The 15,121-nt window shown below is 32.6% G+C and overlaps 1 protein-coding gene across 1 annotated transcript in view; it reads right to left on the bottom strand.

Moving 5' to 3' along the window:
* The window catches only part of LOC108908713 (orexin receptor type 1-like), a gene marked incomplete at its 3' end in the record, with an annotated part of 283,301 nt that overhangs the window by 41,321 nt on the left and 226,859 nt on the right, over window positions 1-15,121 (bottom strand). Inside the window, exon 2 of the mRNA XM_018712831.1 lies at window positions 7,992-8,210. Within this exon, the coding sequence (XP_018568347.1) occupies window positions 7,992-8,106 (115 nt within the window). The remainder of the gene's footprint in view (window positions 1-7,991; window positions 8,211-15,121) is intronic.

The raw sequence follows: 15,121 nt of genomic DNA, 5'->3' as shown, positions 1-15,121 counted from the left end.
CACTTCAACTGCCTATCTTCAACTAACTAGGCTTCCTTCCAGAATTTCCTACCTAAGTGCCCGTTTTTTGTGCTTCCTTCTATCGACCGTTAATATTACTTTTTCATTGTTATACAACACCCATGTAGCAGGTGACGTGGAAGTTGATAAGATAAGTACGGTTTTGCACAATATATTTATTTTACAAAAGTATTAAGAGCAATAAAAGTGTATTCATTTCTTTTTTATTTAATTTTTAAATAATAAGTTTTTCGTTATTTTCGAAAAGTTCTTGAGTTGAAATAAGCGTTTCATCATTCATCTGAGCACGCACAGACTGCACAGCATTCCAGGTTCGATGACAAACAGTTACAATTTTTCGTAGAACATTTTCCACTACATGAACAAAAATATTTTTGAAGCATATCTAACGCAGTTTCTCCTTCGAAATAATTAAAATCAAAACAACCATTTTCGATTTTCCATCCATGTGTCAATGGATCTTGAGTTACAAATTCACTGTTTGTAGCCTGCTTCCATTCACTTATTTGCCATTTTGACCTCAAATAATGTTGCAATAATGGTACGAAGGTGGCAATCTATCGCTTACAGCATTTTTTTAAAGCAATTGTATGTCTTAATTTACTTATAGATTTCGAGCAATCTTTCCATTTATTTTGAGAATCATAAATTTTTAATAAATATAACGTCAAAATTTCAAGTGCGTCTTCTAAAGTAAAACTTTCTAAATTAGAAAATATTTTTAATTCATCATTTGTAAGTTTATTTAAAGCCTTTAAAGCAGTATTTTTTCCAATATTAGATATCGAACATGTATCACAGCCACTGATATCATGCATTATTAAAATATTTATTTCCGCAATAGCCGATTGAATCATTAAATGTTATTGTTATATATTGATTAAAAATATCCTAATAACATTATGTTTACTGTAATAATCTAGTCCAAGATATTGTAAAAAGAACATTTAAATTTGAACTGTTTCGCACGCAATGTAGCGCCACTGACGCCGCCATTTTGATGCGTATGTTTATCATGATTTTCTTTGAAAGACTATTTTTTTTTTACTCGCTTTAGACCTTCAATAAACTAATTGACCTATACCAAAAAAATATATCTTAAAGTAGATGATCTGCCGATTATTATGCTTTTTTTAGAATTAAACTCTGTTCAGTAGTTTTTGGGAAAAAAAATCAGAAAGTTTGTCGATTTCGTCAATTTTTTCACATTGAATTGTAAATATTTCGGAAACGAAGCATTTTTCGAATTTTTGTCAAAGAACAAAAAGTGTTTATTTTGGTACATTTTACAATAAAAAATTGCAAAGAAATTCGGCGAGTAATTTTTTCTACAACTTTTTTGTTTATAACAATTAACTAACCACGCCGAAAATATGAAAAAAAGATGTAAATTATCAGAAATATACACTATAAAATAAAAAAGTTTCATGCTGTAGGTTTTTGTTTTAATAATTTAGTCGGTTACCTTCATTTACAAGCATCTTTTTAGGGGTGAACCGCTCGCCTATATGTTTCAGTTTCTTTAAGCATAACATTTGAACCTCAAACTCTAACCAACTAATTAAAATTAGTTTAAAACAAGGTAAAAATCGGGTAAGTACTTGGCTTTGTGGTAATATCGTCAACAGTTTTTCCCAAACGTTTATGTAATTTTTTGAACTGCGAGATTAAATATATAAATTGAAATTAAAAAATAATTATAAGTGGATTCATACTTCTTGTATTCACTGATGTCACCAAATAACGATTACTGTACGAGGTCTGTTCAGTAAATAATAGAACCTTTTGAGTTACGCGCTAATGAAAATATTTATTGATATGCGGTTGCCAGCATTGCGTTGCACATAACCTCCTCTGTAACCACATTATTATTGGATTATTGATATCTCATTTAGTTTTCGTGATATTGTTATTTGATTGCATAGTGTTTAAGTGTTAGTGATGATTTCTGAAATGTGCGATTTTCCGGAAAAACGATGTAACGCAAAATTTTGCATAAAACTGGGGAAAACTTTCACGGAAACGTTTCAACTTTTGCAAAAAGCTTACGGAGATGATGCATTGGGTCGTACGCAATGTTATTAATTCTTTACAGGATTTAAAAGTGGTTGTCAGTCAATTGAAGATGATCATCGATCAGGAAGGCCTTCGACTTCAACTGATGACTCCCACGTTCAGAAAGTCAAAGATATAGTGCGTGCAAATCGTCGATTGACTTCCAGAGAAATTGCAGAAGAGGTTGTTAGCATCTCAATTTGATCATGCCATGAAATTTTGACTGAAAAAATTAACATGCATCGAGTTGCAGCAAAATTTGTTCCTCGTTTGATGACCGAACAGCAGAAAGAAAATTCTTCGAATGCTTGGGAAAATAATCCACAGATCAGCGATGCAAAACTGAAGAAAGAAAGAAGTTGATTGAATTGAAATATTCTTGAAAGACCAGACCTTTATCTCAACAACGTAAAAGAGAATTCAACATGGCTTACCTCTCGACGAGTTGTTGAAAATATTTTATGTAACCACAGGAATGAAGACTACAAAAAATAGTCTGATATGATTCAAAACATCAGCATAATGGGATGACTGATGAACATACAGTTGCATTTCTTGCGTTCCTATATAGATCAATTCGAAAAGACTAGAGATAAGATTTCTATCGAGATATGAAAAAAATGGAGCATAGTTAACAAGCTCAATAGGATATAAAAGCATGATGGATTCGATGGAATAAAGTGAAGGAGGAATCTAGACCAAATGTATTTTATAAATAAGATAGTACCTTATCGCAGGAAAAATTAAATGGTAATTTTCTTTTTGTGATCCAGAGTTGATTTGTACCGATTTAAATTTCACTCAGCTTGCTGACTTATGAATACAGAAGTACTTGTGGCACAAAAAATGCATTATTTGTTTTAATAACTTTTAGCTAAAAGAAATGATGAATTACTTTATATTTACTTCAAACTTTATTTAATATTGTAAAATTTTATCAATCTTCTATATTTGTCAAACTCGATATTGCTTTATATAGACACTTTTAACTTTTCTAAATATCTTATTAATAAATTTTAAACTAGAAAATTTGTAGGTTAGGTTAGGTACTGAGATTTCAGTTTACAGTACGTATTTATCTGGCGCTGACATTTACTCTATTAAATTAAAACTATATACAGAAAAGTTATCAAGTCATTTTAACTCAAACTTCAAATTCAAACATACCTAAAAGTTGATTAACAAGTATTGAAGGTTGAGATCTATTTCGTTTAAAAATGTAATTTGCGAAATTGTTTCTACTTCTCTCTATTGGACTTTGACGGACTATTTAAATAAATATATTGGTCTTCGATTGTGACGCTTACTCTGTTGTAGGTAGGCCTCGTTTTGATAAAACTTTCCACTGAGGTTCTTTTTGGTAATATTAATCATTTATTCTGTGGGGGTGGTTATAAAACTCAGTTTAGCGTAAGGTGAAAAAAAAAAAATATGATTTCAGATGTTTATGTGAATATGTTTGGTACATCTTATGTTATATGCTGGATAGGATTTTATTACAATAACTACCATTTGGTGCAGTTCAATCGATCACCACACAAGTAGGGAAAATGGACTCTATCCTTTATTCTTCTTGAATAATACGACGTTATAAATTCAGATTGTATATTACCTTACTTATCTGCTTACAATAATTTGAAATAATGGGGAAAAGTGAAGTTTATTTCTTTTTAAATTTTCGTTGTCAAGTACACAAATTCAATTCAGGGAGAGCCTGCTATTTTTTTTGTTTTGTGAAAAATTATGATGCCTCGATGTCTAATTATTTGTTACCTAATTTAATTATTATAGAATTACAACACCAATAATAATTTTATGTATGTCTGTTAAATTTCTAAGCTCTATTTAAATATTACTAATGCTATGTATTGTGCACATAATCACCAATTACAAATTGGAATTAGGAAAAATTTAATCTATGATTTATCTACAAAATATATAGAACAAACAATATTTAAAAAAGTAATTGCATCGATATCGATAGTAAGAATTTATAGATGATTTTTAAAAAATGTGTACTTTATTCTGTTCTTCCCTAAGCAGCCCTAATTAACGTTTGAATATAATATTTTTTCTGCTTTGTTCGGTTTCCACAGGTTTGGTACCTCATACTGTGTTTGAAAACGAGATGTTTTATATTTACTCTCCATTTTACATATCATACTTATGCTACGAGTACCTTATTAATCCACCCTATTTTTTGAGCATTAATTTTAATATGAATAAGAATTAAGTATTAACTCTTGTGTAACCCACAAGAGAGAATAAACGCTAGTGTAAAAGATACGAGTATTTTGATTTATTTAAGACAGCTATATATAGAAAAACATGTATCCCTTTACAGGGATATTTATGTGTTTACATATGTATTGATTTTATTTTTGTTATAATTTCATGTTATCACACAAAGTGTTTATACATCAAAACAGAAAAAAACACATTATAATAAAATAAAGTAGATCACAGCTGGTAAATATACATATTAGAAAGAAATTTGAAAAGGTTTCATACGGTAATATTTGTTTGATTAATCCCCCCTGTTGGTAGCACTTGTTTTCATTTAAAATTTTCCCAATTCTGCCACTAGTTTAAAAACTTTTAATTAATAAAATATTGCCGTGTGTTTACAAGTTTTTTACTTTAAACAATCAATACATTCATGCCAATTATCTACAATTTCTCTAAATAAAAATATATATTATTATGTTATGGTGGACTTTTTTTATATGTAGGTTGTTGTTATTTGATTATGAGACTCTCTCAGTGTGTGGGTTCCATTGTTTTGATTTAAATTTGAATGTGTTAAAATTATATTCTTAATTCTTAAATAAAAGATATATTTAAATTAACAAGACTTCAATATATTAACATATTTGGCAGGTTATGGGTTCGTCACAATGTACAATAATTGTTGTAATGCTTATACTAAATAATTGAACAATAAATTCCCTCCTTAAATTTCTACTATAACAGTGCATAAATGTGTTTCTACTGTCAGTAGTTCAAGTGAAATTTTACTGTAAAATTTTATATAGGTAGCGCTTTGTTTATTAAATTTGCAAATTTGTTTACTACGTGTCAACACTTACAGTGAAAAATTTCTTTCTGATTTTTCCATCAGCATGTACATGTAACTACGCTGTGTTGCGAAATCTGCTACATGTAGTCGCGCTGCTCCGACGTTCCCTCGTTGAACTGGCGTCTCGCTGCGGAAATTACCGTAGTATCCTTTGTGCTGCCACAGGAACTTTTCCAAGTGAAACGACACTACACTATATTTTTAAAGATTCCACTTGTCACTTTTTTTCTTATTTATACAAATTCACCTCGTATCAATTTGTTGTTGTTGTACCAATTGCTTGTGAATAAACTGCTGAATATATTTTCGGGCTAATGTCCCTTCCACTAATGTAACATTCTGATTTTTGACTGTCAAATTTTGTCACGACATCCAATCACCAATATGGCTGTGTGAGTACTTGAATTTTTACAGTTTTGTTGACAATAACCGATAGCACTTGTTTTCTAGGAGCAAAACTAACGATGTTGCTGCTACAGGTAAACATGGAAGACTGGCTACCTCGAGCCCGGATATTGGTTTTATGGAATGTGCAAAACAATTAAAAATTACTATAGCAACAAAACAATCATATTTTTGGAATTTTATTTCTGCAAATACTGACTTTTGAATAGACTTGTGATGCATGAACTTTCCATTTTCAGATTTCTTGTATTTTTCTGCGTCTTTTGACACTAATTACACATTTCTAGGTTAAGTTGAACGTTATGCCAAAATGTTACATATTTTTACAAAATTCACTTTTATTTTGATGCATAGACTAATTCTCAGCATGTTTGTCCTTTATATGTCTTTCGTACTATCTATTAAACACCTTTTACACAGTCTTTATTCGTTTTTTCAGATATAAACGAAAGAAAATTTGTTAGTATTCCGCTCCGACAAGCATTTTACAGTCTATACAGCAAATTGACCTTTGGTTGGAGTTTAAACACATTTTATGGAATTATGAGGGTCTTTTACATTCTGCACATATAATTTTGCAGTATTGATGCACTCTTACACTAACAATTTACAAGATTTTAACGGAACAATAACTGTGAATATTTATATGCTACAAAAAAGGGTTTTCACGGATGTATAAGTTTAATTCCACACATATATTCTGGCTCCAGGTACATTATGCTTCATTTACATACCAGTTTTATTGCATGAATTGGAAATATATGTGAAATACCTTCATCTAACGTCAAAGGCTTGTCAAAATTTCATTAAGATGATTAAATGTACTCATGCCAGAACTTATTGACTTTTAACATTGTAACATTGTTCTTTAGTGTTCTTTGCAACATAATTGTACAACATGAGTGCATTTACATAGTTTATTGAATGTGCAAATTCAAATTTAGTTATAATTATTTACAAATTTTTTTACTTATATTATCTATATACATCTTTCATTTACGTCCATTATAGTAGTGCATATCCTGCTAGTGACTATTTTAAATATATCTAATATCAAACTTCGTATTCGATACTTTTGTGTCTCGGTACCGATAAAAATATATTCATCGTCCTTAACAAATCTTTTATTATTTAATATAAAAATTCATCAAGCATTTGAACGAAAAATTCAAGTTGACACAATTTTTACAGATTTTCAGAAAGCTTTTGATCGTGTAGCACATAATATATTGTTAAAAAAGTTGTGTTTTTATGGAGTTTCCCATAATACATTGAATTTGTTAATATCGTATCTGAAAGATAGGCGTTTTATGGTAAAATATGGTAATATGTACTCTGACGAATTTAGAGCACTTTCAGGGATACCGCAGGCTTCAAGAGTCGAATCACGACTGCAAACTATTGCAAGACGACATTAATGCTGTTGTTAATTGGAGTATTAGTAATCAACTTGATTTTAATATTAAAAAATGTTTTATTATGTCATTCACAAGAAATAGTGCTCCAATTATTTTTTTCTACTTAATGAATCAGACCGAACTTAAAAGGGTAACATCTGTGAAGGATCTTGGTGTAACTGTGGATACAAAGTTATCATATCGACGACATATAGATAATATTGTTAATTCGGCTTTTAAATCATTAGGATTTATAAATAAGAGTGCCCAAACATTTAAGGAATGTAAAATGTCTTATTTTATTATATAACTCGTTAATTAGATCTAAACTAGAGTACTGTTCTGTTCCATGGCATTCTCAACCTAAAAAACATTTAGATAAATCTGAAAGAGTGCAGAAAAAGTTTCTGCGTTTTTTGTATTTTAAAAAATATAATAGACGTCCTGATTATAACATTACCAGAACAATGCATTTATGTCAAGAGTTTCAATTGAATACACCTTTTATTCGCAGAAGTATTGCGTCATTAGTGTTTGTCTATAAAATACTAAATAATCTTATAAATGACTCGTTTATTTTATCATTATTTAAATTTAATATTTCGCTCATAACAGCCAGACATTGCCGTTTACTTTTGATACCTGTTGTTAAAACTATTTACAGTTCACCATTTTTAGTCATGTCATCAATAATATTGATTCTTTCCAACCATCGATGTATAAATTTTATAGTAGAATGCGAAATTTATTTAATTATAGCTATGTACCTTGATTCGCACCCTATATTTTTCTTTTTATATTTTTATTATTATTAATTTGTTTAATTGTAAATTGTTGATGTTCTCATGGTACTGTTGTTACCATGTACATTATTTGTAAGAATGTTATTAAATGTTATGATTTTCCATGTAATTAGACAATTTGTCTGTTTGGAATGAATAAATAAATAAATATTAGTAACATAGTTGAATTATAAGAATACACTTACTAACTACAAAATACCCCATGATATTATCGTATCGAATTGTACTCACCCATGGCTTGATGAGGTGCATTTCCCGACTTCCACAGCACCCTGATGATCTGGATGTAGGCTACAGACATAAAAAGCAATGGGAACAGGTAGAAGAATACCATTTTGATGATCATGAAGGCAGTGTCTGTCTCTGTGGACCAGGTAGGGCTGCATTGCGTGAAGTATGTGAAGGATTCTTTGTAGGGCACTGCCGTGAGGTAGATCGGCTCAGGGATTTCTGGAAAAAACAGAAATACATTATGTAACTAGGAAATTGCTACAAGTTGTTGGAGTTATTTACATCAATATAAACACACAAGAATAAAATTTACTGGATTCTGTGGCAGCTGTAAATAAAAAAGTCAAAAAACTCAATTTCATTATGACGTGACGTGACCTCCTTCACTCTACATTTTTTGTTTTTTTGGTGCATGAACTTCGGTGAAATTCAATTTTCAAAAATGTAACCAGTGGCCGTGGGAGGGGGATAGGGTTGCTTTTGTAAATTGCAACCATTTTTTTTTATTGGCCGGATGAAAGATTAGATCTTTCTAATTAATTTGGTGTGCCACATGTAGGGGATTGGTTGGGAAAATTTCAGAAAAAAAATGTAAAAGAACTCATTAATTTTTTTCGAAACACGTTTTTGTCAACAAAATAGCTCTTTTTATTTGATTTTATGAATCGGATGTTCAAACTGCCGACCGCCTGCAGCTCGACAATGATCCAGACTGTTGACAACCTTTCTCTGCAAATTTCTGATTGATTCAGGTGGTATTCACCTGATCTCATGGCAAATGCGTTGTTTCTGCTCTTCAGTGTTGTCCGGTCTGTCACGATACGCCTTGCTTTTCAAATATCCCCGCAACAAAAAGTCAAGTGGGGTTAAATCGGGAGACCCTGCCGGTCACTCAATTTCCTCTCTTCTACCAACCAACGATGTCGAAATTGATGGTTTAAATAGTTTCTTATGATGGATGGCTACGTAATGCTGCAGAGCGCCGTTATGTTGAAACCATATTTCAGGACTTATTTCATCTTGTTCTCCTCCTGGATAAAGTTCCACCAGTTCTACAGCAACCAGTTCCTCTAATAATTCAAGGTACCCTGAGCTATTCAATTTCCCGTTGATGAAATAAGAATTCGGTTTCTTCCGATACCTACCCACACATTTATCTTTTGAGTATACTGGGTTGCACCTCTTGCATCCAATGTGGATTTTCGACGACCCAATATCGACAATTTTGTCTGTTGAAGACGTTCGTAATGAAGTTCTCATCATCGTTATACAGATTTTGCATTAATTCGCAAAATTCCACACGACGATCAAAATAGTCCTCTGTTAATGGGTTAATCGAAGTTTGTAGGAATGGTTGTTTTGTCTCTTAAGAATTCTGTACACGGTACAATGTAAATATTAAGATTTCGTCCTACCTGTCGTGTTGTTGCAAGAAGACCAACGGCACGAAGTACATCTAATTGAGTATTTTCCTGTACTATAGGCCGACCTGTTCTTGTCTCGAGAATAAAAATTTTGAAAGATAATTCCTACACTAGACCTGTGTATCTAGCATTAAAAATATCACGAATCTCAATTTCAGTTTATTTCCGATCGCCATACCCTGTCGTCATGAGGATCTCAATCTTTTGTGTATCTGTTAATGACTACATTGGAAAGTTTTTCTTTAAAATGACTTATTTCCCTATAGGCAAAGGGAAGTAATTACCCACCGATGTTATTGTAACGCTTCACTTTTGACACTTCAATAAAAATTAATTGTGTTCAGGCATCTAGACTCAGCTATACCCTTAAAAAAATAAATAAAGAGTTTACGTTTCTTTCGATTTTTTTTCAAAATATTTCCGATCAAACCCCTACATACCAAATTAATCAAAAAGACCAACTTTTCATACGGTCCAATAAAAAAAAGTGGATGCCATATAAAAAAAAAACAACCCCATTCCCTTCCTGCCGCCACTGGTTACAATTTTGAAAATCGACATGTCCGAGCGATTTTTCCAAAAACTGATGCAATGCCCTTGACTTTTGAGACACACTGTATGTCTTTCGATATGCATATTATTTTTAAGTAATGTTGGCTATATCTTCGATTCTCGAAAATTTACAATATCCCAGCGTCGCGCCTTGGTATCTAAATTTACTAAACAATTTCTGCCGGGCACTCTTGCGGTTCTATAACGTCACTTGAGCATGGCATGGTAATATGTAGACAATCATCTTAATTTTATTGTGTAAATTATACACCGGATGTCAGTCGACGTTCGGTTCAGGCATGGTCCGATATTGTGTCTCCCAATATTGTTTCGGTTTTTACAGGTATTTTGTTCATGTATTGTAAAGAGTTCATTTAATTAAAGTTTATAAAATATTTTTCAATGCCATCCTTTAATATGAGAGTGTTGTATAATTTCGAATGGTTCATTATTTTACATTTCAATCGGAGCATATATTGTCGTGGACATGGAGCTTTCGTCTTTATGATTAAACATTTGAGCAATTTGCATTAATTCGCGACCCCAATAACTTAACACTGCTTATATGTGGGTCAAATGTTTTGTCCCAATTTTAGTCAACAGGGCACTTCATTAGCATTTAAAGGGTTCCGAGCCATTCAGTCGTTGTTTACTCTTTAAAGAGGTTCTGTGCTGCTCGACAGTCCCTTTACATACTCGTATATTCTTTGATCTCCGGTTACTTGTAGGTAGGTATCCTATTAATGAGTTAAGAAGTTCATAAGCTGAAGATTGTTACGAATCGGGTAGTAATTTTACTTTATTTTAATGGCTTTAAACTAATTTGAATAAATTCAAAAATTCGCATCGAAAGGACTCAAACAATGTTCTTCGATACCAAAGATCTATATATGAAAATGACAATTTTTAACTGATAATGTCGCAAGAAAACAACTGCTCTGTTGGCTATATGTCCCAACTAGGAATACTAATACTTATCCAAAATAAAAATAAAAATTCATATGTCAAAATATAATAAAGACACATGCCTGTAATACTAAAATTTTTAAATAATATAAATTTCAAAAGAAATATATTCCTGCTGTTCTAAAGGCGCGTTATTACTGAGCCGACATTGTCGATCGACTCTATCTATTGACACTTCCACCGACAATTCGAAAAGACTTCACCTGTCCACACAAAGGAAGTAGAAAAGTCAATCAGTCGAAACCAAAATGTCGAACGAAGATGACGTCATTATTGCCTGTGTCGCATTTGTTATTATCGCATCTAAAAAAGGAAATTATCGCGTAAAAGATTTTGGGTTCGACCAAGTTTTCTAAATAGAAATCGGTATAGCGGTAGTAATACGAAGATTTAAAAAGTGATGATATCGATATATTGAACCATGAATACAGATGTAACGGTGGTCTTTGCTTTTGCTGCTTCATAGATTTGTTTTTAATTTATTTGCTTCAATAAACGCTATCATCTTTTCTTTTTCCCATCCCATTTTACCGGTAGATAGGACAGGTACCTACAAACGACGAGAGACGCCAAATCAGTTTTACGATGTCGAAGGTCGAACGCCGAGTAGTCCGTCTAAACTTTGGATTCTACTCGACTACCCTTTGATTTTACCGGCAGCTCATGGAAAACCAGTCGACATGTCGATCGACAAAGTCGATTGTCTCGTACACACTAAGTCGACTGTATCGACAGACAGGGTCGATCGACAATATCGACTCAATGATGATGCGCCTTAACATCACCTTTGAAAAAGCAATCTTAAGTAAATACAAATAAAAGATGTAACTGAGAGCGCTACATCTAGTGGCCAACGCTACTAAGAGGTAAAAAAAGTAGACTAAGGCTTGTAGCGCAGGTACTATGAAAACATGGCCAGTGAGGACGAAAGCAAAGTTTTAAATGATATTGCCAGAAACAGCTACACCACGGGATATATGCTCCGGCTAGCATTGAATTACACCAGCCATATCACTAAGCGCATCAAAGATAATTTGTCGGCCGAACGCACCAGACATACCGGTTTCATTACGCTATAAGTGCGACAATCGGCCCAATTGCTTTGATTCCTTAAATCCAGGAAAGGATAAGGTGCAAGTACAAATCAAAGATGTAACTGAGACTTAGATCTACTCTTTGTAGGTCTCAGGTAGTTAGTAGCATTGACATTAGAGGTAGCTCTAAGTTACATCTTTTATTTGTACTTACACCTTTTCTGGATTTGATAAGTCCGAAATGGGTCTGGTGTATTTGGTCGACGAAAGATCCAAGTTGTATTTAATGATACTGCTGATGTAATTAACGCTTGTCGGGGCATATACCTCGTAGAGTAGTTGTTTCTAGAAATATCATCACTTAATAATAGTATAGATGCGGCAAGATCTTTATATCGTGGTTGTTTTGCATGTTGTGAAAATATGAATAATAAAATATATCTATTAAATCAAACTATCTTATAAAGTCAAAAAAATGGATGTTCGATTCTCAGTACTTCCCGTCTCACCAGGTTGTAAAAGCATGTTGTTCGGATAAGTACATCCGTATCTTCGAAATTTATTGCATGTTTTTCGTCTAACTCATGTCGGGCGATGGATGATTTCTGAGTCTGTGGAATCTTATATGTTCCTTCTTTCTTCTAATAACCGATTTCTTTGTCAGACCTGTATAATTCTTTCATTACTCACATGGTATAAAATAGGGATAAACAGAACCAAACAATATGAATCATGGAAGCTTTCGGATGAGCAGAACCTGGTTACCTTTTCTAAAGAACAAGCGACGATCTGAGGGAAGAATATGCGATACACAAAACCGTTGACCTGATACCATACGCAACGGTACTCACGGTATCGAGGAAGAACGGGTAATACCACATCCACTTCTCTACTACAAAATTGTAGAGTCGTACACTACAGCTTGTTGGACGCACCTGACGCTACGGCATGTACTCTACTGCACGGTAAAGGTCGAGAACTATCTATAGCTGATATTATCGAATTATATCGATTCGAACAATTTTGTAAATAAATATGAAACAATTCAAAATGTTACATACAACCAACAGGATTGTTGTAAACAATTATAAAACTATAAATAGCTTAGCTTTAACAAATAAATTACGTATAAGATGTGAAATAAATCTAGCAAACTGTCTAGAACCAGCTATCTGTCAAATATCAATAAGTATGGTGTGCTACATAAAAATTGGCCAATTTATTACGACGCGACGCACAGATTTTCAGCCATGTAAAAGAAAATCCATTTGTCGACCCTCTTAAAATTAAAGACAGCGTTGATTTTACAATACTATTTTACTTAATGACTTAAACTTATAAAATGATTTCAATATGAAAAGTGAGTAACAAAGTTTGTGGAACTTTTAGATTGACTATAAATATTATGAAGGTCGAAGACATCGTACATACTGTATATTTTTTTAAGCTCGTGCCTAGGAATTTCATTTTTCCACCGACGTTACTAATTGTTACTTCTATTTATTTTATCATTGTTCTGTTTCTGTATAATTTCTAGCTTGTATTTATTTTATTTATTATATCCTCGGAAATATAGCATTTTCACAATTTTGCATTAAATAAAATAGATATTTATCTTACATTTTCTTGCATAAACCTTTTCTTCGTACTATCGAAAAATATTCATAATTATCTATATTCGATAATAAATGGTTATATCTATTGCACGGCTCTACAGAAGCACGCAACAGCACTACGTCCATGGTGATCTCTCACCACTGTACTACGCTGAGATGGAGGCAATGACGCTACTGGGAGGCAAATGCTTGACCGCGCCAGGGTTGTATACATCATAACAGGGTTGAACTCGATGCAGTGTCTCATTTTTCATTTTTGTTAACTTGACATGGCAGTTAGTTGGCCTATTGTGTACGTAATCGGCGTTAACAACTCACACATTAACTTGGTTGTAGAGTTTGTATCAAATGCCCATGAAATACCTATTTTTACTATTTGTAGTCGAGTGGTTTGGCACTGAATGGGTGTGGAACTTTGGAATGCAGTATTGAGAATTTTTCGAGGTACACATATTAATTAACGATTTACAAAAAATCCTGACGTGTAGCGTCAAAACAAAGGTCAGATTCAGATTACAGTGGCTGAAAACATGTATGTAATAATAACATGGTTTACTTTACAGCGCAGTCAACTTTATTTTTTGTAGACGTGAGGACATAAATGAATTAATATGACAAAACAGGAAACAAATAAACAAGGATTATTTCAAATGTAATTTGACAGTGATGTTAAGGTTATATTCAGTTATAATATCACAAGAGCATAGAAAATATTCGATTATACTTCCCAGTCACGAGACGTATTCTGCGAAACACCACGACAGCGTAGCTGGAGTGGTGTTTTAAGAGTCCGTTCTCTGTACACTGCTAAGGTATCGCTGCGGGGTCGGGTGCACGGGCATTACAGCTGGAGGCGGAAACTATCGCTCTCCCACTACGATGATTTTACAGTGGACGTATTTAGATTGATTTAAACGAGCCACTAACGTTACAATTTTTACTTCAATTGTGTCAATTTAGAATTAATACAATTATTGTACCGCAATTGTACAAACAAATTTCATCGCAATACAAAATTGAATAACCGACATCCCGTGGACGTCAATTTAACGCTCCTTCTCTTTTTTGGTTTTATGAGAAAAAGTTATTCTTGATGAAGAGTTCTGCATGGCCTAAAATCCAAAATGAAATAATCAGATTTCAATTTTTTGCAGTCGTATACGAGGTTTGTCGAAAAATGTAAATTTTGCTCAAGAGTAAAGTACCTTTATTTTTTAAAATATCGACAATCGTTATTTAAAGTTGATCCAAATAGAAAACTACGGTCAGGTATCCAATATTATCCATTTACCATTAAAAAACAGATTTTGTTATTTTTACAAACTCTTCTCCGTATTAGCATTGATAATTTACGTCTAGAGATAGACATTAAATCTAACAGGTAAGGTAGTCGGATTTTTGTAATTTTTGATATTTATGGTATGTGTAGTTTGGACCTTGAATAACAATTTTTCGAAGTAGTTCTACGCTACGTTCATAATTTACCGAGATAATCGATTTTGAAGTTTTACCTGACAGCTAAATCCACTAGATGTGAC

The sequence above is a fragment of the Anoplophora glabripennis genome, unplaced genomic scaffold (genome assembly GCF_000390285.2).
Source record: "Anoplophora glabripennis isolate ALB-LARVAE unplaced genomic scaffold, Agla_2.0 scaffold374, whole genome shotgun sequence".
Classification (NCBI taxonomy): Eukaryota; Metazoa; Arthropoda; class Insecta; order Coleoptera; family Cerambycidae; genus Anoplophora; species Anoplophora glabripennis.
The sequence above is the reverse complement of the archived record's forward strand: the minus strand, read 5'-3'. Positions and strand labels throughout refer to the sequence as shown.